Here is a 23775-nt window from a genome sequence, read left to right as displayed (position 1 = left end):
ATTTAGTCATATTCTCCAACATACAAAGGAGATTAAATGATGGCAAGCAATTAGCAACCAACAGCCAAGAAAACACAAGGGAAGAAACCACCAAAGGTACAGACATTGTACATGTTACCAAGAAACATCATGAAATCTCCTTGAAAATTAAAAAAACAAAGAAACAGGATATTAATCTAGCATTTTGGAATATACCTCAGTGCAATTCTGTCCTAAAGCCAGAAAAAGAAGCCTAAATGACCCTTTATTCTTTTTTTTAAAAATCAGGCTAAAACATATTTAACACAAAATTTACCATTCCAATAATTTTTAAGTATATTAATTCAGTGGAAAGAAGTACTCACTGTGTTTTATAACCACCTCCCTTGTCCATTTCTAGAACCGGTCATCATCCCCAACAGAAACTTTATCCATGAAGCACTAACTCCCCATTCCCCTCCCTCCACAGGTAACCACTTTCTTTGTGTTTCTATGAACTTGCCTATTCTAGGCACCTCATTTTAAGTGGAATCATTGTCCTTTTGTAGATGACTTTTTAATACCCCTTGTAAGTCTACCAAAAACCCTTTTGATCTATGTGTTATAAAAAATCACTTATTGCTGTTTTTTAAAAAAAAATTTAAATTTCAGTAGAGTCAAACATACATTATTGCTGGTTTTTAATCACCATCTTGATTTCAAGTTTATGAGACAAATGGAAGGCAGTCTTACCATGAATAGTAGGGAACAGGCTGGTACAGAGATTGTGGTACAGATTTTTATCCTGACTCATTTCAAACACTTTCTCCCACTCCTTCACTGTCATTTGGTTCTTAATGCTCTCAGCCGTCTGTTCCTCATCTCGGAGCTCTTTTCCTCCAAACTGAGGGTGGAGAAGGAAAAAATACTTGCATGGGAACAGTCAAAGTAAAGTAAAAAAGCTTCACTACAAACAACAAAAAAAACAGCCTGGAAGGCCAAATTCAGTTGACTATAAACGTTTTCAGAAAAAAAAATCCCCAGGGGCACCTGGGTGGCTTAGTCGGTTAAGCGTCCGACTTTCGCTTAGGTCATGATCTCGTGGTTCGTGGGTTCGAGCCCCGCGTCAGGCTCTGTGCTGACTGCCAGCTCAGAGCCTGGAGCCTATTTCAGAGTCTTTATCTCCCTCTCTCTGACCCTCCCCTGCTCACACTGTCTCTCTCTCTCTCTCTCCTAGAAATAAAAATATTAAAAAAAAAAAAAATCCCCAAACCAGTAAGGCCTAATGTTAATCAAGAGACCGAAGAGTTTCAGTTGTCCAGTGAATTAAAACAAAAAAGCTACCATTGTTTTATATTGTTATCTTAATGAATCTGAGTGCTTAAAAGCTAAGCCATAATAAAGTGTTAATCACTGATATAAAGATGGAAATGAAGTAATAGAGTATTATATTCACCCCTCTTGCAATGCTGTATTATTTTCCAAACTCTCTCACTGTTTTCCAACTTAGGACACAGAATCAAGTTCTACAGAACTGTAATACCAGGAACCCACAGAAAGAACTAGTTACTTTACTTTTCAGATTACTATATCTATTTGTACTTTCTCCAGGAGCATGACGGAGGAAATGTGGTAATTAAAAAGCAAAATTATACCACAGATAATTTGTATCAACGCTCTTAAAGCAGTGAGCTCTTAAACATGAAAACAAAAAGACTTTTCCTCAAGGTCAGAAAGACATGAAAAAATCTGATTTTAAAACTAAAGAATTGAGGGGCGCCTGGGTGGCTTAGTCGGTTAAGCGTCCGACTTTCGCTTAGGTCATGATCTCGCGGTTCGTGGGTTCGAGTCCCGCGTCGGGCTCTGTGCTGACTGCCAGCTCAGAGCCTGGAGCCTCTTTCGGTCTGTGACTCCCTCTCTCTCTGACCCTCCCCTGCTCACGCTGTCTCTCTCTCTCTCTCTCTCTCCTAGAAATAAAAAAAATAATAATAAAAAATAAAAAATAAAAATAAAACTAAAGAATGGAGGGGTGTCTTGATGGGTCAGTGGGTTAAGTGTCTGACTCTTGATTTTGGGACAGGTCATGATTTCACAGTTCATGAGTTTAAGCCCAGAGTCAGGCTCCACACTGGCTGTGCAGGGCCTGCTTGGGATTCTCTCTCTCTGGCCCTCTCCCACTCGTGTGTGTGCATGCATGCGTGTGCTTCCACTCAAGAGAAATACACATAATAAGCAAACAAACAAATAAATAAAACTAAAGAATCTGTGCACCCTGCTCCCCTTTAACACTGACTAGATAACTCAGTAGCTTCAGAAGCCTGTACTGTGGCAGCCCCAAGGGAGTTCTTTCTAAATCTGCCATTCTAAGACTCACCCTTGGGTTGGTAGGTTCAACACAGCAGGCAAGAAAGACCAGCCTGTATGAAAGGTCCCTGACACCAAGAGCCCGGAGTCCTCGAATGCCTTCTGTCTCATATCCATCAACACCACTTACACGGGAATTAGTTTCTGCACGTGCTCCTGAAAGAATAAACAATAGCTTGTTTCATAGCTCAAACACCAAAAGTGCTGAATATCAAAACTGCTTAAAAACAAAACCTATAAATCCAAATATTTAGGCTTTGAAATTTTTCAGAGCAGTACTTTTGTAGCAAAATCAGTTTGTCTCTATTCTTATCATACTTTCTTTCTTGCTCACCCTCTGATTGGTAGCCAAAAATAAGATAAGAAAGATTTGAGAAGCTAAATGTTCTGCAGTTTAGGTAATGAGAATTTGTTAAATGTGAGCTGAAGATTACTAACCTGGTATGCTAAGCTTAGAGACATCAGGCACAACAATCAGTGTTCCTGTAAAGTCACACTTGTCACCAGCTTGAGCTGATTCCACAGCTTCAGCTCTCAAGATCACTTCTAAACTTCGGGGGATACTCCCTCGAGGAAGCTCAGCTTGAGTCTCTTGAATACGAACCTATTAACAAAGATAAGTAAATGGCCAAGAATGAGAAGAGATTATCTTTCAAATGCCAAATAATCTAAATTAATGCCACCAATAAAGACGTATTCCAAACCCTCACCATTTGCAGACTTTTGGCATTTGCCAAAATTCATCCTAAAATTCTCTACCCTAAAACTCCAATCCAAAGCAGACTCCAGGTAGGCTCTGAGCTGTCAGCACAGAGCCTGACGCAGGGCTTGAACTCACGAACCTCGAGATCATGACCTGAGCCAAAGTCAGATACTTAACCAATTGAGCCACCCAAGTGCCCTCAAAAACTTCATTTTTCGTACCCTTATCATGATGAGTGGGATGAGAAATATGAATATGTGGAACTGCTGAATCACTTCTTGTACACCTCAAACTAATATAACGCTGTATGTTAAATACACTAGACTTAAAACAATAAAAAATTAAGAAATAAAAACTTCACTTTTCCTCTCATTAAAAAAAATTTTTCTGGAGACGCACCTGGGTGGTTCAGTAGATAAGCATCTGGCTCTTGATTTCAGCTCAGGTCATGATCTCACAGTTTCTGAGTTCAAGTCCCACATTGGGCTCTGTGCACTGATCACAGAGCCTGCTTGGGATTCTGTCTCCCTCTTTCTCTGATCCTCCCCTGTTCTCTCTTCTCTCTCAACAAATAAATAAACTAACAAAAAAATTTTAAAACAATTTTCCAAGTGCCTACGTGGCTCACTTGGTTGAGCATCAGACTTTGGCTCAGGTCATGATTTCAGTTTGTGGGTTTGAGCCTCAGGATGGGCTCTGCACAGACAGCTCAGAGTGTGAAGCCTGCTTGTAATTTGGTGTCTCCCTCTCTCTCCACCCTCTACTGCTTGTGCACACATGTGCTCTCTTGCTCAAAACTAAACATTAAAAACATTTTTTTAAAATACTCTAAAAAAATTTTTCCCCTCCTTGTTCTGAGTATGTAGTTAAGTATCTGCTCTGTTCTATATTCCTCCAAATTTTCAGGGAAATTTTACTGAAAGTTTCACATACTCAGGGCACCTGGGAGGCTTAGTCAGTTGCGTGTCCAATGTCAGCTCAAGTCATGATCTCACAGCTTGTGGGGTTGAGCCCTACCTCAGGCTTTGTGCTGACAGCTCAGAGCCTCGAGCCCACTTTGGATTCTATGTCTCCCTCTCTCTGCCCCTGCCCTGCTCATGCTCTCTCTCTCCTTCTTTTAAAAAAAAAAAAAAATTTTTTTTTAACGTTTTATCTATTTCTAGGAGAGAGAGAGAGAGAGAGACAGTGTGAGCAGGGGAGGGTCAGAGAGAGAGGGAGTGACGGAGTCTGAAACAGGCTCCAGGCTCTGAGCTGGCAGTCAGCACAGAGCCTGACGCGGGGCTCGAACCCACGAACCGTGAGATCATGACCTAAGCGAAAGTTGGACGCTTAACTGACTAAGCCACCCAGGCGCCGCCCTCTCTCCCTCCTTCTTAAGTAAATAAACATTATAAAAAGATTTAAATTTTTTAAATGTTTTTATTTATTTCTGGGAGAGAGAGAGAGAGAGACAGCGTGAGCAGGGAAGGGTCAAAGAGAGAGGGAGATATAGAATCCGAAACAGGCTCCAGGATCTGAGCTAGCTGTCAGCACAGAGCCCGACGCGGGGCTCGAACCCACAAACTGTGAGATCATGACCTGAGCCGAAGTCGGACACTTAACCGGTCACCCAGGCGACCCTATAAAAAGATTTTTAAAAATTTCACATACTCTATACATTCCACCTCAACACTACCTCTTTTTAAGTTTTTTTTTTTTTTTTGAGGGAAAACGAGAGAGAGAGAGAGAGAGAGAGAGAGAGAAAACGCGCAGTCTCAAGCAGAGGAGGGGCAGAGAGAGAAGAGAAGAATTCCAAGCAGACTCCAGGCTCAGCTCAGAGCATGACACAGGGCTCCATCAATCTCACAAGCCTGAGATCATGACCTGAGCAGAAATCAAGAGTCCATCACCCAACTGACTAAGCCACCCAGCCAGGCACCTCAACCCTTAACTATTTTAGCATTCATCTCCTAAGAGTAAAGATATCCTATGTAACCACAATATCTTTACCACATCAAGGGAATTAAATAATATTTAATTCCATAAAATCTGCTATTATCTAGACCATTGTTAAATTTTCTCACTTGTGAATAATGTCCTTTATTACAACTGTTTTTTGTTTTTTCAAACCAAGACCCAATCTAGATTTATACTTTATATTTGGTTGTTATGTTCTTTTTCAAACACAATGCACCTCTTACCCAAAGCTGTTGGTAGAGTATGCGCTTCATATAAACTAAGTAACAGATTTATGCTAAAACACTAAATAAGGACAAAAAACTGAAGTTAGTATAAATTGTTTTAGTCTGGTACTCATTCCCTCATGCTTGAGCTGCTGCATGTTTTCTTTTCCTTTGCCTATCACAGAGTTACTAAGTCCTGCAGGGATCTGAGACACGCTCCCCCTGCAACCTCATTCTTATTGCCATCATCTAACTCTTGTCCAGGTAATTACAACTACCTCATTATTAGTTTCTTGTTAGATGCCACACACCAATGTCCCATTAATCTACCTTTAAAATAGAAAGGTTCACATATATTCCCTTTGTTTATCAAGAAAGGTCCGAACTACCCAACCTGAGATTTTAAGGCTCCGAGTTCCTACATACATGCCTCACACCAAATCATCCTTCAAATGATCTCTAATTTGGCCTAGAGAATTATCAATCATGCTAATTCTCATTGCTATCAAAAAACATGTCCATTTTCACCTGGCCTTTTATTCATACCTACCCCCCTCTTAACCATCAACTTGAGTTGATGTATTCAAGTTTCCACTTCTTCAAAGTTTTCTTAACAGTAGTTCATCATCATCATCATCATGTTTACTATTTATTCTCTCACAAATGCATTTTATCATAGTCTGAAGGAGCTTCCAATCCAAGCTATTAAAGTTTAAAACTCATTAATACATTGATAATTGAAATCAGCATACATATAATTATCCTCCACACATATAAAAACTGAGTTTAACATTGCCTAAGTAAGCTTGTACAACTGCAAGTGCCTAGATGTGAATTATTAGCATAGACTGAATCTGAAACAAACAGAAGTTAATAAATAAATACCTTTTGAAAATCAACAAATCTTGATTTATTTGTATCCAGCAAGAATCTCCTTCTGTTGGCACAAACTGGATTTCGGCAGATGTTCGGCTGTGTGTATTTGAACTGCTGCTCTACATCCTTGATCACTGTCTGACAGTCCAAGCACAAGAATGTTCCACTCACAAGCTCTGGGTGAACTGGGTGAGTCCGTACCACCTGCCCACTGATGCGAGTGAGCAAACCAATTCTGGATGAGGTGAGTTCTCGAATTCTGTTTAAAGACAGATGTATCATTAGTAAATACTCATTTCCAACCTAAGAAATGTTTCCATTTTAATGGCAAGGTATACAATGATAAATATGTTAAAAAAAAAAACAACCAAATAAATAAGTAAACAAAGGGAGAGATGGAATTCTTTGTGGATTCTTCTCCAAGAATGATTCAGTCAATGTGCCCATTCCTAAATCACACAATGTTTATGTATTCACAGCAAAATATACAAATATGAAAACTAAATAAAGGACACCAAAGAAATGAAATTACAATTATAAAACAAGATGATCCCATTTTATATGCAAATATATTTTTTGCGTACCTACAACTTCTAAATAAGCACAGTAATTACTCAGAGTAATCATAGGAAAGAGCATAATCAGTTCATAAACATTTCCTTTGCCTCACACTCATTTTATATTAAATAACTTGGTCACTTTACAATTTCAGCCATTTAAGTTTTCAAAATATCACTTTGATTTCTTCCACTGTATTTACTCTTTAAATAAATGCTAAAGAAAAAAGATGTTTTTAAAGTTATGCCATTTAAGCTCTGACAAAAATTTCCAAAGATTCATAAACTTCTGACTATTTTCAGTTGTCATATTTTCTCACTTGATTGATTTCCCCCCAGATGTCCCCTAAAAGGTGTCAGGAAATATGACAATCCTCAGAAGCTGCTGTAACTTACTTCCATTTCGTCTCCCTAGAAAAATGATTTCTCCAAAACCAAACTTTTTAGGTAACTGAGCCTAACTCTTTATAAATAGAAGTCTACCACCTCTCTACTTGTCTAACCATTAAGTGATGCCTATACTGTTTGGTGAACTCCTTTCCTTTCAAAGAAGTGTCTCTTACTTGTGTCTAGTAGGTAGGTCTTGGAATGCAACATAAAAATCCTTGGCAAGAGGAATCTCTTTTCGGTCTTTGACAAACGTTTTCAAGGCCCGACACAGGTAAGGGTAAACTCTGTAAAGCAAACAAACAAAAATCACATGACATCTTCAAGAGTGCCTACCAAGGCCCCCTTTACCTTTCATGCCTGTAAACAACTAAGACTAAGCAATTTCATCTGGTTACAACCAAGAGTTAAAATTTAACTATGTAGTATACTTCTATTATCTAGTCTAGGTTTATGAGTGTCTTCCAATCCTCTCCCATCACAACAAATAGATCTAAGACACCAGAAACGCCAAAGATAAAATGTTATACCCAAATATTCACTATCTTTAAATAATCACTTAGCACCCACAATGCAGGCTACTCCTCTGTCCAAGATGACTATACCTAAATGATCTAGGTGGTTTACAATCTACAACACAGCTTCTCATTTGCTGTCAAGGCCTAGTATATTTTTCTAAGTTTAATTTTTGATTGATAAATGGATGAAAGGAGAAATTTGTGTATGGCTGTGAGAGCATATTGGCACTAACAATCCACTTGTCTGGTTAGACTGAAGTGTGTATGTCCTCTTGAGGTAAGCTCCCAGTAGCTGTTGCAGCTTGGTTTGTTTAAACAGTGGAATCTGGAAGTCCTCTGAAAAATATGCCACTTTTTTTTTTTTTTTAATGTTTATTTATTTGAGAGAGAGTACACACACATATGTGTGCAAGCAAGGGAAGGGCAAAGAGAATTCCAAGCAGGCTCCACATTGTCAGCACAGAACCCAATATGGGGCTTGATCTTGCAAACCACGAGATAATGACCTGAGCCAAGATCAATAATTGGATGCTTCAGGGCATCTGGGTGGCTCAGTCAGTTATGGGGCCCACTTTGTCTCAAGTCATGAACCGCATATTTGAGCTCCATGTCAGGCTCTCTGCTGTCAGCACAGAGTTCACTTAAAATCCGTTCTTTTCCTCTCTCTGCCTCTCCCCTGCTTGTGCTCACTCTCAAAAATAAATAAACATAAAAAAAAAAAAGAGTTGCATGTTTAACCAAATGAGCCATGTAGGAATCCCTGAAAAATGAGCTCCCTTCAGAACTGCTGCCTACCTTATGTATGAAGTATGAGTACAGATGTTTCTACCACCAGTCCCGACTTCCTACCTCCCTCTCACTTGTCAATACAACCTTTTCTGCTGTATATTCTCACAATAAGCTCTGCTACTTATCACCCCCAACCATTCTTAACGATCAGATATGACTAGAAACAGCGAAACAAGTATTCCATCTCCCTCCCAGCCCACCATGTGAAGGAATGGGGCTGTCTCTCCTTATTCCTGGGTCTTAGTTTTCTTTCACAGCCGTCCACAATATTTATTTTAACCTGATTTTATTTACAGATTCACGTTTATTTAATCCAAATACTGACAAAGATTTATGTAAAAAGATGTTTATACAGCTATTAAAAATAAAATGAAAGCCTAAATTATTAATGTCTAGTTTCTGCTAGAAAGAAATCCCACTCAGCTATTAAAATGTTTTCAAGGGGCGCATGGGTGGCTCAGTTGGTTGAGCATCCAACTTCGGCTCGGGTCATGATCTCACAGTTTTGTGAATTCAAGCCCTGCTCTCTGTGCTGTCAGCACAGAGCCTGCTTTGGATCCTCCGTCCTCCCCTCTCTCTGCCCCTACCCTGCTTGTGCTCTCTCTTTCTCTCAAAAATAAACATTAAAAAAATGTTTTGAAAGGATTTTACATGACATGGAAAAGTATGTTATCCTGTTACGTGAAAATGCAGGAGACCGTATCTACAGTATGATCTCAAAAGTTACATATACCTAGAAATACAACAAAATGTGCCAGATCCTTAGGAAATTCCACATTTGCAGACCTGCTAATAACGGTTATCTACAGATGCTGGGATTGCATATGTATTCCCTCTACTTATCTCTACTTTCTAAATTTCCTACAATATACACATTATTTTTATAATCAGAAGAAAATTAACCTTTAAGAACAACAATGTCATTTAAAGACACTTCTGATCAAGAACAGGATCCACATACTTTCTCAAAATGCCTACTTCCTAGAAGCAAGGGAAAGGATCAAATGAATGACACAGTAAGAGCACTGAATACCTGAGAAGGTAAAGGTGATCCTCTGAAAACTTGGGAAAACTACATAGAAGGCAAAGGCTTTCAACATTTCGATGTGTAAAATATTCAGCTCCACAAAAGGCCTAAATTTGTTCAGAGCAGTACTAAAGTGACCACCAGCTGTATCAAAGGGCCTCTCCTTATGCCTCACAAATGAGTACGTCCAGTCTAAGAGCTGGCTTCACAGGGTCCATGCCTACTGAAAGTAAAGAAGATTAAGGGGCACCTGAGTGGCTCATTTAGTCAAGTCTCCGACTTCAGCTCAGGTTATAATCTCAAGATTCATGGGATTGAGCCCCAGCTCCAGGATGACAGCTCAGGGCCTGGAGCCTGCTCTGGATTCCGTGACTCCCTCAATCTCTCTCTGCCCCTCCCCCATTCACAGTCCATCTCTCTCAAAAATAAATGTTAAAAAAAATTAAAGTAAAGAAGATTAATATAACATACCTATAGAACTCCTCTTGAATGGTGGTAGAAAGCTGTTGGTTAAATTGCTCCAGGTCCACAAAACTCACAACCAATGTGTTTCTCTCGGGACGAATGAGCTCCTCTGCTAACTGCATGTACTTAATTTCTCCGTCACTGTTCTGGAACCTGCAGATATAGGCAAGTCCGATTAAACTAAAGAATTAGGCAGAAAAAAAAATCTAAATGCCTGAAAAATCAGTGCATTGGTTAAAAAGATCATCAGCTTTAGGGTCAGACAGGCTTATTTAACTGCATAACTTGGGGCAAGTTTCTTATCCCCCACCTTTTTGAAAAGAAAAACATCAGGACACCGTTTTATCTCACAAGATTACTATTAAGTTTAAATGACAGAAAGCCTGTAAAATGCATAGAGCCCAGAACACAGAAAAACTAGGCCTTCAAGTTTTAAACTGCATTTCTCCATTTAATATTTTCTAATAAAAAATGCCAACTATTTTTTATTATTGTTATATATAATTAAGATTGGAAAATATTATATGAAGAAATGCAGTTTGAAATCAAAAATTTAATTTCTGTACGGAAAACTGATAAGACTGGTTGTTGCTTTAAGAACATGAATAAAAATACAGAAATGAGATGCTTCATTGCCCAAGTTCTGAGAAAAACAGAAACACATACACACAAAATAAAGGATTACCACCATCATTTTTGCTTTTGTTCTTTTAACATCAATGGAGATTCTTTGAACCAGAAATCAATTCCTTCTTCAAATACAGCATACTCTAGCTCTGTTAGGTATGTACTGAACATCTATCTGCAAAACATTACACCAGAAGTACTTAAAGATAAAAATGGCAGTGTTGTCCCTGCCCTAGGACTGACATGATCATAGGAAACCCTCCTACTAAAGAGGTAGCAAGACAATCGAAATGTCCATGACAAATTAGTAAAGAAAAAGTATCCACATACAACTACTCAGTCTTAAAAAGTAAGTTGTGCTATGTGTCAACATAGATGAACCCTGGGGACATTACACAAAATGAAATAAGCCAATCATAGAAAGATAAATACTGCATGATTCTACCTACATAAGGTAACTAAATAGTAAAATTCTTAGAATTAAACTGGAACGAGGGCGGCTGGCTGGCTCAGTTGGTAGAGCATATGACTCATGATCTCAGGATGGGGAGTTCAAGCTCCAGGTTGGGTACAGAGCTTACTTTAATTAATTAATTAAATAGTGGAATGATGGTTGCCAGAAGCTAGAGCAAGGGGGGAAAATGTAGTTACTAAGCAATAGTCAAGTGAATGACTATCAGTCAAGTGAGACTGAATACGCTTTAAGAGATCTACTGTATAACATTGTACTTACAGTAAATGAAACTGCACAGTTAAAAATTTGAGGGTAGATCTCATGTTAAGTGTTCCTCTGACAATAAAATAAAGGGAAAAAAGGAGATACAAAAAATGTGCTGTGAGACTATAAATAATTCTGCCCAACAGGAACATCCAGAAAGGCTTCAAGCATTTAAAAGATGACATTGGAGAGGCACCTGGGTGACTCAGTTGGTTAAGTGTTTGACTTCGGCTCAGGTCATGATCTCATGGTTTGTGGGTTTGAACCCCACACTGGGTTCTGTGCTGATGGTTCAGAACCTGGGGTCTACTTTGGATTCTGTGTCTCCCTCTCTCTCTGCCCCTCCCTCATCTGCTCACACTCTTTGTCTCTTGCTCTCTCATAAATAAATGTTAAAAATAAACAAACAAGTAAATAAAAGATGACAATGGAATTCAGCCTTGAAAGATGTTTAGAATTTGAAAGAAAACAAAACAAATACATACACCAAAAAAACTCCAGTGGTGATTTGGCTATAGACTGGCTATAGATGTTTGCAAGTAAGTGGCAATGTCAGAAAAGGCAGAGGAATACAGATGATGACAGGTTGGCTGTGGAAGATGAAACTGGGAAGAGGGGCTGTAGAGAATTTGGGACTTTATTCCATTAACAAGGGCAAATCAAACTTGGAATTTTGAGGGGGGGTTAACATCCCCCAATCCTAACAGAGTGATTTATTTATCTTATTCATCATTATCCCCAGCATCTAGCTGTATGGTAAATTGCAAGGTAGTCAAAGGCAATCATATTCTTTATTAAAATGAAACATTAATTGAGGACCTTTGTAATGTGGTGTGGTGGCTAGGTGGGGTTAAGAATGGGATTTACATCCAAGACAAAGTGGATGACAGGTAAAGATACAGTAAGTTACATTACCAGAGATAATGGAAAATGGTACCTTAGGAGCATAAAGGAAGACAGGATTGGGTGCTGCCTCAAAGGTTTACAGAGTTTCACAAAGGAGGTGTGAGTCTAGGTGCCCTTTGAAAGATGAACAGCTGTCAGGCGGAGAATAACAATGCCAAAGACAGGGAATATAAATTCTGGTTTTAAATGTATCAGAATTTTGAAAGACGGCAGAATTATTCACAATAAAAAAAGTGTGGCAACAACCCAAATGTCTATGGGTGGATGAATGGACAAAAAGTGGTATCTGCATACAGTGAAGTATTATTCAGCCTTAAAAAGAAATTCTGACACATGCTGTACATGTGGATGAACTTGTACATAACCCTGAAGACGTTATTATGGTAGGTGAAATAAGTTAGTCACAAATGGCCAAATACTGTATGACTCCAGTACACGAGGTAACTACAAGAGTGGAAGTCATGGTAAGTAGAAAGTGGCTGCCCCGGGCTGGGGTAGGGTCGGGGCAATGGGGGTTTGCTGTTTGGCGGCTGCAGTTCCAGTCTCAGAAGACCAGAGTTCTGTTGTTGGATGGTGGGGGCAGTTGCTTCACTAGGTGCATATACGTACTTTAATGACATTGAACTCTACACGTAAAAAAGGTTAAGTGGTAAGTTTTATGTATATTTTACAATTAAAAAATTTTTCATAGCATTCCAAAGCCCATCCTCTCAGGGAAAGAAGTTACACATCTGCACTAAGAAAAGTAACTGGCGGCAGTGGGAGGTTGTGAGAGGCCAGGAGCCTAGAAGGCCACTTAAGAGGGTGGGGGAGTGCGTATTGCGGGGGTACAGCGGAAGGAAAGGGGAGGGGAATATGCTCAGACGCTTTCAAGCAGGTCAGGGCTCACCTGAGCATCTGCCTACCCTCAGGGTTCACTCTACTGCCTTCATCTCCATAGGCTCCAAGGGCAGGCCGGGCCCAACACCAGGGGCCTGGCTGTCTGGCGCCATCAGGACTCTGCAGGGACCCCCACTCGGTCTTGCTACTACTTATGCTCCCCGAGCCTCCGTTTCCGCACAGGTAACCAGGGGCGACGGGATCACCAGCCTTACAGGTTGTGAGGACGAAAGGATGGGACCAAAGCGCTGCGCAGACCCAGGGCACTGGCAGAGTCTGAGGAAGGGCTCGAGATGGATTTTACTCTTTGCGGCGACCTGGCTAAGCTCCGAGGGTGGAGTAGGACGCTCTGCAAGGCGCGCGACCCCTCGGTTCCCCCCAACCACGCGCCGGCCCCAGGGCCCAGCCCGGGCCCGGGAGCCGCGAGTCGGCTGGCTCCCGGGCTCCGGAAGCGGGGAGGGGCAGCTCGGGGAAGTTCCGCGAGGAAGGGGCGCCCTCCGACTTACTCCTCCAAGAAATCCAGGAACAGTTTCTGGCACTTCTCGGCCACCTCATCGCGGACTTCCAGGTGCTGGCTGCCGGCACCCGGCTCCGCTGCCGCCGCAAGGTCCATGGCTGCTTAGTGCTGAGGGGCCGCCGCCGCCACGCTCTACCGCCACCAGACGCTTCACCACAGACGCTACCACTTTGCGCGCGCCGCCGCCGCTACCGCCCGCCCCCTCGCTCCACCGGGATGGCCGGAACCAATCGTGGCGCAGGAACTTGCGGATTTCGCGCCAAACCTGCCCAATGAGCGTGGCTTCTCTCTTAGCCCCGCCCACGGAGCCCGGATTTCGCGCCAAATGCAAAGACCTGGAGGAAGCCAGCGGGTTGGGCCTTTGCGCCTGCGTAGTGTGGTCTTGTCCCCGGCAATTTGGTTTCGGGAACAGGTTTACGGATCGGATCTGTGTTCCGCTGGTTTTTCAAATGTTCTTCAGATCATTTTACTGATATTAATTGAGCAGTAGACACAAGGCTCTATGGAAGAGAAAAATGAGTAAGATTCAGACCTGCTTGAGCCGTGTAATTGGAGGAAATAAAAACTGTTCAAGAGCCCAAAGAGATACAGAAGTAGTACCAGGGAGGGAGTTTGGCAGTTACTGTGGTTAGTGCCCGGGGAAAATTAGGGAATGTTTGACACTTGATTAATTCCTCTCTTAAACGCACCTGTTGGTTAGCCGCCTCCTGATTTTCTTTACTCCCACTCCCTCTTTGGCCATTTTTACCCAACTACCTTCCATTTGCTTTTCTTCCATCTCTTTGGCCGTTCTTGGTTAGCCTTCTTTGTTGGTGCCTCTTCTTCAGTGAGTTCCTGAAATGGTCTGGTCCAAGAGCCTTCATTTCTCCTAAAGCTCTGTTGGGCAACCCTCTTCACTCCTGTTGTGGGATTGTTGAGCAAGCCCCATCAAGATGGAATTCTTGAAAGATTTTGCAGTGCAACTTAGCAATTTTATTTAAGTAGCAGGGAACAGGACCTGTGGGTAGAAACACCTGCACCTCTGCTCTATGAAAGCTGGTGGTTATATAGTGTTCAAGGGGGAGGGGACATGCAGGGAGTATTAGATTATAACCCTTTTCTTCGAATTTCTATTTGTAAAACTGCTTTTGCAAGATTTCTCTGGGCTTATCATTCAGCTTGATATTAACTATCAGTGGTATACATAGGCAGTCATGAAGCCCTTAAAAAATGTAGCAACCAGCAAGTATTTGATCCTTATCAGAACTATACAGGCTATATAAGTCAGCCTTCTAGATTAAAGGTGAACATTTTTCTGCTTCTATCCCTCATCATCATGGCTTCTGGGTGCTGATGACTTCTACCTTGTGTATCACCAACTGGGACTCTTGGGCCTATCTAAGAGATTAAGAGAAGCCTGGACCATTTCCTTTATGAAGTTTCCATGCTTGGAAAATGTTTTTAGTGCCAAACAGGGTGACAGAAATTATAGTGATTACTTTAACTCCAACCCCCCACATGCACACACATACATTCTTCACATACAAGGTTTAACAAAACTACTCATTGCTGATGTACTGCAGTGGATCAGAGATTGTATGTATTATCTCATTTGAAGGGGTTGGAAACCATTGTGGCCCTGTATCCCTCAGCTTTCACAAGCTCCAGATTCTGGACATCACCACTTGTAAACATTTTAGGAGCCACAGATTCAGTGTTCTATGGGACAATTATAACCCTCATGCACTAAGAATGGATTCAGGAGACAACTAGGACTAGTTTGCTGACCTAGATCTGTCTCTTTCTCTCCAAAGTTCTCATCTTTCTTTCCCATTTTTCCTTTCTGCCCTTCTCTTTCTCTTCTATCCTCAGCGTTAGTTTCTCAAAACTTTAGTCTTATGTACAGAAGGAAAAAAAGCACGGAAGAAGTGCAGAGCTCCAGGCTAATTTGGAGCTAGGCTCACTGAGAGAATTGGTATTTCCTCTTCTCAGCCCTCCACACCTCACAGACGCTCCCTTCCTCCCTCAGACATGCACCTTTGGCCCAGAATGGTAGTTCAAGTCTCCAGGTGAGGGTTGTGGGGATACCTTCCATAGCTGGAAGAGGGTATGGGTTATAAAACATCTCTGTGCTATATCTCAGAGAGTTGTATGCCCATGTATGTGTGCTTAGGCCTAAGACTGCTATCCTAAGAAAGGCATGCTTGCAAAGTTGGCCTAAGGCTAGCATTTGGGAACTTGACTGGTAGAAGTTTCCTACACTGATAAGACACTTTCCCTAAATGATAAGGATGACTCGCTGTGCCTAAAATGTCTGTACAAACAATTTGGTTTATGCTGAATTTGTTCTAAGAATCTGGAATCTTGACATGTGCTAGGTAGAGGGTGCCTGTGTGACCAGCTCCCAGTAAAAACTCTGAGCTTCTTTAATGAGCTTCCCTGGTAGACAGTGTAACATGCACTGTTACCATTTGATGCTGGGGCAGAATTAAACACATTCTCTATGACTCCACAGGAAGATGACTCTGGGGTGCTTGTGTTTGGTCTCCTTTGGACTGCTCCATGTCCTTTTTCTCTTTACTGATTTTATTTTCTATCCTTTTGTTGTAATAAATGGTAGCTGTGAGTATAGTCATATGCTGAGCCCTGTGAGCCTTCCTAGCAAATTATCAAAACGGAGGATGCTTTTGTGGACCCCCAATACAATATACATATCTATTTTTGCCTTCTTGTAAAAGAGAATTTTAAACAGACAGAAGTGTAGACAGAATAGTATAATGAACTTCCACTATAAGCTGCAATATCCATCAACATGTGGCAATTCCTGGTCCAACCACACACCTCTCTGCTTTTCCTTCTCCATTATTACTACTGTATTTTTAAAAATTCCATTTTAGAATGGTCTCAGATTTACTAAAAATTGCAAAATATAGTAACAGGTTCTTATATATTCCACGCCCATTTTTTCCCTGTTGGTAACATCTTACTTTAATACATTTATCACAATTAAAGAACCAACTTTGGCACAGTACTAGTAACTTAACTCCATACTTTATTTGGATTTTGCTAGTTTCCCCCTAATGTCCTTTTTCTCTTCTGGGATTCCATTCAGAATACCACATTACATGGAGTTATCATGTCTCCTTAGTCTCCTTTCATCTGTGACAATTTCTTAAACTCTCCTTGTTTTTTTTTTTTTAATTTTTAGTCTTTATTTATTTTTGAGAGAGAGAGAGAGACAGAGTGCACGTGGGGGAGGAACAGAGAGAGAGACACACACAGAATCTGAAGCAGGCTCCAGGCTCTGAGCTCTCATCACAGAGCCCAACATGGGGCTTGAACTCACAAACTTTGAGATCATGACCCAAGCTGAAGTCAGACGCTTAACTGACTGAGCCACCCAGGTGCCCAAACTTTCCTTGGTTTTGATGACATTGATAGTTTTGAGTTATACTGCTCAGATATTTTGCAAAACATCCCTCAATTGGGATTTGTCTGATACTTTTGGTATGGTTAAACTGTCACTTTGGGTTTTGGGAAGAAGACCACAGAGGTAAAGTATGGTTCTCACCACACTTTTTATAATTTTGCAAATCCTAGGTATAGTATCATTTCAGACGTAGATATTTCAGAATGAATCTCTAAAAGATACCAGCTATTGGAATATTATTGAGTAATAAAAAAGAATGAGATCTTGCCATTTGTGACAACATGAATAGACCCAGAGGGTATTATGTGAAGTGAAATAAGTCAGGTAAAGACAAATACCAGATCGTTTCACTTAAATGTGCAATCTAAAAAACAAAACAAATGAACAAACAGAAATAGAATAATAAATAACAAAGAACTGATGATTGTCAGTGGGGAAGGAGGTAGGGGGATGGGTGAAACAGGTGAAGGGGATCAAGAGATACAAACTACCAGTTATAAATAATTCATGGAGATGAGAGTACAACATAGGAAATATAGTCAATCAGATGGTAATAACTGATGGTGACAAATGATGACTGTACTTAATGGTGGTGAGCACTGAGTAATGTATACAATTGTTGAATCACTATGTTGTACACTTGAAACTAATATAACATTGTATGTCAACTATATTTCAATAAAAAAGGGCTATTTTTCCCGAGACATATCTTTGGCTTGGAAGGAACTTTCCTTCAAACAGCTGTAGCAGAACAGATTAATGATGCTAATTCTTTTAAATCTAACTGTAATATTTTACTGGATTACCAACACTTCAACTTACTATGAATAAAACTAGCAGATTAAATTTTTATGTGATTTATTTTAGCTGGTGTGTGATGTTCAATAAGATATTTATCAAACATTATGAAAATATCAAACATAAATTTTCTTCCAAACATCGTCAATCCCCGTCTTATAAAATAATGTAATATATCCAGGGGCACCTGGGTGGCTCAGTCGGTTAAGCATCCGACTTCAGCTCAGGTCATGATCTCACAGTTCATGGGTTCAACCCCCCGCTTTGGGCTCTGTACTGACAGCTCAGAGCCTGGAGCCTGCTTCGGATTCTGTGTCTCCTTCTTTCTCTGTCCCTCCCCAACTTGAGCATGTGCTCTCTCTCTTTCTTTCTCTCAAAAATAAACATTAAAAATTTATTTAAAAATACGTAATATATCCTACCTCTTACTAATAAAATACAAAAAATTTATGCTAGTTACTGACCAATGAGGTTTTAGCAGTACTTGATGAAATGCCTTTTTAGTCATTTGCCTTTCTCTTTAGTTACTTATACATGAGAAGTTTGATCATTTTGTCTATCAAAAGTAGCACTGAGTGCAGTGTGAATGATGGCAGCTTTTACCTTTTTTTATGTCATACTTATTTAATTTTTCCCAAAAGCTAAAAACCAGAATTATACACACAGAGAGTTACTGAAAAAATATTTAAAACTCTGATCATACTTCTCATTTCATAATTTATTTAAACTATACCTTACATTATATTGTTATAAATTAAAAGAATGAGAAACTACATACAAATTTACTATTGTTTTTATAGCTTTTATAAAAATGGGTATGTTAGTCACATTTTATCTGTGTTATTTTCATATTGATTTGACTGCTTTTAATCATCAGTTTTATAAATTATATTCCGTATTTTGTCTCCCAGTGGTTTTTAGACTATTTCTTGAAACAGGTATTAACATGTCTGAATTGAAAAATGAAGTTGTATTTTTTTCTAACAAACAGTATGATTAAGCTGATTTATATATTTTTTACTTTTTTATTAATTTTTTAAATATTTTATTTTGAAAGAGAGATACAGAGCATGAGCAGGGGAGGGGCAGAGAGAGAGGGAGACACAGAATCTGAAGCAGGCTTCAGGCTCTGAGCTGTCAGCACAGAGCCCAACATGGGGCTCAAACTCACAGACCATGAGATCATGACCCGAGCCAAAGTCGGATGTCTAACCAACTGAGCCACCCAGGTGCCCCAGAGTAAGCTGATGTAAAATGAGTATGGGCTTTGCTTAGTAGGTTAAATGGTGAACACCCAGACTTTGAATGACCTAAATCTTCAGCTCCAAGATTTTGATGGAAAAATATTTTTAAAAGATTGTAAAATGAAAGAACTTCATTAAAAAATAAATACACACATACATGCCTATCTTAAAGATACATACTGGACTATTTACAAAAGAGATTATATGATGTCAGAAATTTGTCCCCTAATAATTTGGCATCAGGAGAGATGGACAGTGGGCTTTTCAGTCCAAGATTGGACTAGGTGGTGGATACATGTAGGTGTATGGAGCTGAACTGTCATATGCCTGAATAGCTGATTCAAGCAACAAGCCCAAAATGAAAGCCTTAAATCCTTCACTGCTTTTAGCAAGATGCTAAAAATGGAGAAAGCAAAGAATTTTCTGTTGCATTTCTCCCACAGACTGATGAGTGGTGAAGGGTCAGGTGGATCAGTGCAGATGTGGGTGTCATCTCACTGTTGAGGGAGACTTGAACCAAAGGCTATCGTGGTTTTATTGACACTGAGGTGGAGAGTTGTACTGAGGCGGTGTGGGAAAAAAATGTCTTCAAGTTTTCCCCCTCCCCTCTTCTATAAGGAGGTCTCAACAGACCTGAAGAAGACTTCTGTCCAAGGCTTCAGATGGAAAAAACCTAAGAATGAAGTTTAAGAATGTAAATATATGAAGAGTATGACCAGCCAAAGGGGTCTGAGTCCTTGACTGCATCTCACTTCCAAGGTTGTGATTCATTCGCTATGTACCAATTTGGTGTGGGGAGGGCACTTTTCCCCTATGAGACTTTCCAGGTAAAGCCTTTGTAATTACCTATGGCCAGGTCTGCAAGATCACACATAAATTTATTTATTATTATTATTTAAAATGTTTTATTTATTTCTGAGAGACAGAGAGAGAGAGAGAGGCAGCATGAGCAGGGGAAGGTCAGAGAGAGAGAGAGAATCTGAATAAACAGAATCTGAAACAGGCTCCAGGCTCTGAGCTGTCAGCACAGAGTCGATGCGGGGCTTGAACCCAAGAACTGTGAAATCATGACCTGAGCTGAAGTCGGACACTTAACCAACTGAGCCACCCAGGTGCCCCAAGATCACACATAAATTTTTAACCCGGAGTTGAACTCAATCAGTAGACCCCATGGTATTGTGCCTACTGCTGTGCTATAAAGTGGGACTCTTAGTATGAGTTGTAATATGGGATTCCATGTTGGTAGATCAAAATTTGTAAGCTGCTGGATACTGCTACTAGATGATACTTTATGAAAAGGAAAGGAAAAGGAAATAAAGGGGAGGGGAAGAGAGAGAAAGGAAGGGAAAGGAAGGGAAGGGAAGCCATATCTTAAGTATGTGTTGAGTCAAGTCAAGGTGAATTGCTGCCATTTCTAGGGTGGAAGTTCACCATTTCAACATGGTGAAAAGTGAATAATTGGTTTCCTCAAGAGATGGTGTCATACTGGGGCTCAGCACTGATTTCTGTCACTGACAGATATGACATTTAGCAGTGAGAGTAATTAGATCAGATTTGATGTGTGGAAACTCACACTGGGCCAACATACGCTATCTCTGTCACCTGGCTACTCTTGTAGCCATGTAGTCATGTAGTGGCTGATGACACAGGCTGGCTGACATCAATTGGTCCAGTCACTCTGTGTACCAATGCCTCTTCCATGGTGGTTTTTCTCTGGTGGGCATTAACTTGTGATATTAAGATCTTTACATTTTGTGCATATGCCTTTTTAAAAAAATAGTTTATTGTCAAGTTGGTTTCCATATAACACCCAGTGCTCATCCCCACAAGTGCCCTCCTCCATGCCTATCACCCCTTTCCCCTCCCCTCTATACCCATCAGTCCTCAGTTTGTTCTCAACAGCATATGCCTTTTCTATAAGTCTCCTTATTCCCAATTTCCAATCTTCCTCTTTCCAGGCCTACGACTAATCAGTGTAGCCATTTCCTTTGCCTGTAAATGAATGCATAGCTTTACCTAGGACCACTTCTCTTTCTAGACAAAACAGATAGCCAGAGGCACTGTCCACTGGGAGGATCTCAAATCTTTCAAGTCCACCCTTGAGCGGTAGTAGTGTACAACAGTAGTCACTTGCCAAGGCAGCCCAACCATTAACCAAGATGCTCCTTTTCCTCCTCTGCCAACTGGTCTTAAGAATCTTCTTTCCCCCTCTACCCTATATACGTGGTCATAAGTTTGAGCTGAGGAGCAATGAAACAACAGTAGTGATGACAAGGGACTTTGGGAGTCCTGATTATCTAACTTACTTGGACTTTTTTCAATTCATGCCCAATCCCAGATGTGCCAACCATTATCTAATGATGGATTGCTTTTGACCCTTATAATTTGATGGATCTGACAGAATCTAGAACATAATGGGAAGGTCTAGCCACATGTCAATTGATGTCCTATAGCCAGGTGCTCTAGCCCCACCAGGGCCCTGTAACAAGCCAGGGGCTATTTACTGAATGGTGGTGTATGGTTTTCTGCAGCAGATGGCATAGCATTGCTCTGGAAAGCTATGGGGATTATAGCTTATTGAGACCTCCTATTGAGACCTCCTATAAAATCTCCTTGGCAGGTTTCCCCACCACTGATACCATTAGAACCATAGATTCTGCTGCTTGAACCACAGCCTGGACCTAGTGAAAAGCCTTCTCCTGTTGTAAGCACTGCTCACACATGATGGCATTCCATGTATATGGGCCAGAACAGTATTCTGTTAAGTAGTCTGTTAAGAGTTATTAGTTCCCCCCCAAAAGTTATTAGTTCCATATATTCTGGACTTGGAAAATAAAAGTAAACTAGGATATTATTATTACTATCACTAGTATTATTACACTTTTTGAATGTCTTATAAAAAGTGGGGCAATCACAAAAATGTTATGGAGGAAACCTCTCATTAATCCATAGTTATGAATATAGCACAGTGCCTTCTGCAAGTATTGCTGGAGTAACTGTCAGGGCAAAAGGAAGGAGTCCCAGTGAAGAGATCTTTTAGGATACTCTTGAATGATAGGTTTCTTTAAAAACATTCAAAAGGGGAACCTGGCTGGCTCAGTTGGTTGGGCATCCAATTTCAGCCAGGTCATGATCTCGCAGTTTGTGAGTTCGAGCCCCACATTGGGCTCTGTGCTGACAGCTCGGAGCCTGGAGCCTGCTTCAGATTCTGTGTCTCCCTCTCTCTCTGCCCCTCTTCTGCTCATGCTGTGTCTGTGTCTCTCTCTATGAAATAAACATTAAAAAGAAATAAAAAATAAAAACATTCAAGAAATGATTTTCTTTCCTATCACTTTTAAATAAAAACCAAAAACTCCCACAAAAAACCAGAACCTTTAGTATTTTAAATGATAAAGTCACATGTGCATTTTCAAAATCCATTTAGTAAATATATTTAGCCTCACCATGTCTCCTTGCCTTGTTATGGCAAAAAGAAAACAAAAGAATTTTGAAATTAGTATTTTAGTGCTTCTGGGAAATTCAGTTAGGTCTGGTCCTGAAGGAAATATTAAGTTAGATTTGTGGAGGCCTTGACTAATACCCAGTTAGAACAGCAAAAGAGCTGTGTGTGCATGTCAATAGTTTTCCTGCAAAAAGGAAATGTTAACTATCCCAAACTGGATCCAGTGACAACCCAGATGCAGGAGTGTGTTACTGCATAAAGCATGTTTTGAGTTACTTGTTTAAAGAGTACTGATACAAAGATATGCTGCCTGTATATGTTAAAGAGTAGAGTACAGGCATACCATCATTTTATTGTGCTTTGTGTTATTGTGCTTCACATATACTACATTATTTACTAATTGAAGGCAGCCCTGAGTTAAGCCAGTCTATTGGTGCCGTTTTTTTTCAACAGCATTTGCTCACTTCATGTCTCTGTGTCACATTTTAGTAATTCTCACACTATTTCAACCTTTCTCATTATTGTTATATTTGTGGTGGTGACCTGTGATCAGTGATCTTTGATGTTATAATTGTAATTGTTTAGTGGCACCACAAACCATGTCCATAACATGGCGAACTTCATCAGCAAATGTGTGTGTTCTGACTGTTCCATCTACCAACCATTCCCCCATCTCTCTCCCTCTCCTTGGGCCTCCCCATTCCTTGAAACACAACAATATTGAAATTAGGCCAATTAATAACCCTACAATGGCATCCAAGTGTTCAAGTGAAAGGAAGAGTCACACATCTCTCACTCTAAATCCAATGCTAGGAATGATTAAGCTTAGTGAGGACGGCATGTTAAAAGCTGAGACAGGCTGAAAGTTGGGCCTCTTGTGCCAAAGAATTAGTCAAGTTGTTAACGTGAAGGAAAAGTTCTTGAAAGAAATTAAAACTGCTACTCCAGTGAACAATACCTAAATGATAAACAACTGAAACAGCCTTATTGCTGATATGGATAAAGTTTCAGTGGTCTGGATAGAGCAAAGCAACCACAATGCTTTCTTAACCAAGGCTTAAACCAGGGCAAGTTTCTACCTCTCTTTAATTCTTTTTTTCCCCTGAATGTACATTTATTTTTGAGAGCGGAGGTGACGAGGGGCAGAGAGAGAGAGGGGATAGAGGATCTCAAGCAGGCTTTGTGCTGACTGGAGTGAGCCCAATGTGGGGCTTGAACCCATGAACCGTGAGATTATGACCTGAGCTGCAGTCAGATGCTTAACAACTGAGCCACCCAGGTGCCTGCCCCTAGCTCTCTTCAATTCTGAGAGAGATGAGGAAGCTGCAAAAGAAAAATTGGAAGTATCAGAAGTTGGCTCATGAGGTGTAAGGAAAGAAGCCATCTGTGTAACATAAAAGTGCAAGGGGAAGCAGTGAGTACTGATGTA

At 40.4% G+C, this 23775-nt stretch overlaps 1 protein-coding gene across 1 annotated transcript in view; it reads right to left on the bottom strand.

Moving 5' to 3' along the window:
• The window catches only part of MCM6 (minichromosome maintenance complex component 6), a 35863-nt gene extending 22233 nt beyond the window's left edge, over positions 1-13630 (bottom strand). Inside the window, exons 1-7 of the mRNA XM_039229967.1 lie at positions 13443-13630; positions 9813-9959; positions 7184-7294; positions 6073-6322; positions 2761-2926; positions 2333-2478; positions 712-862 (exon numbers count right to left, since the gene is read on the bottom strand). Of these exons, the coding sequence (XP_039085898.1) occupies positions 712-862; positions 2333-2478; positions 2761-2926; positions 6073-6322; positions 7184-7294; positions 9813-9959; positions 13443-13549 (1078 nt within the window). The 5' untranslated portion in view covers positions 13550-13630. The remainder of the gene's footprint in view (positions 1-711; positions 863-2332; positions 2479-2760; positions 2927-6072; positions 6323-7183; positions 7295-9812; positions 9960-13442) is intronic.
• Positions 13631-23775: the final 10145 nt, after the last annotated feature.

Source organism: Hyaena hyaena, unplaced genomic scaffold, assembly GCF_003009895.1.
Source record: "Hyaena hyaena isolate Hyena2069 unplaced genomic scaffold, ASM300989v1 scaffold_41, whole genome shotgun sequence".
In the NCBI taxonomy this organism is placed as follows: Eukaryota; Metazoa; Chordata; class Mammalia; order Carnivora; family Hyaenidae; genus Hyaena; species Hyaena hyaena.
Note: the sequence above shows the minus strand (reverse complement) of the source record. Positions and strands in the feature narration are given on the sequence as shown.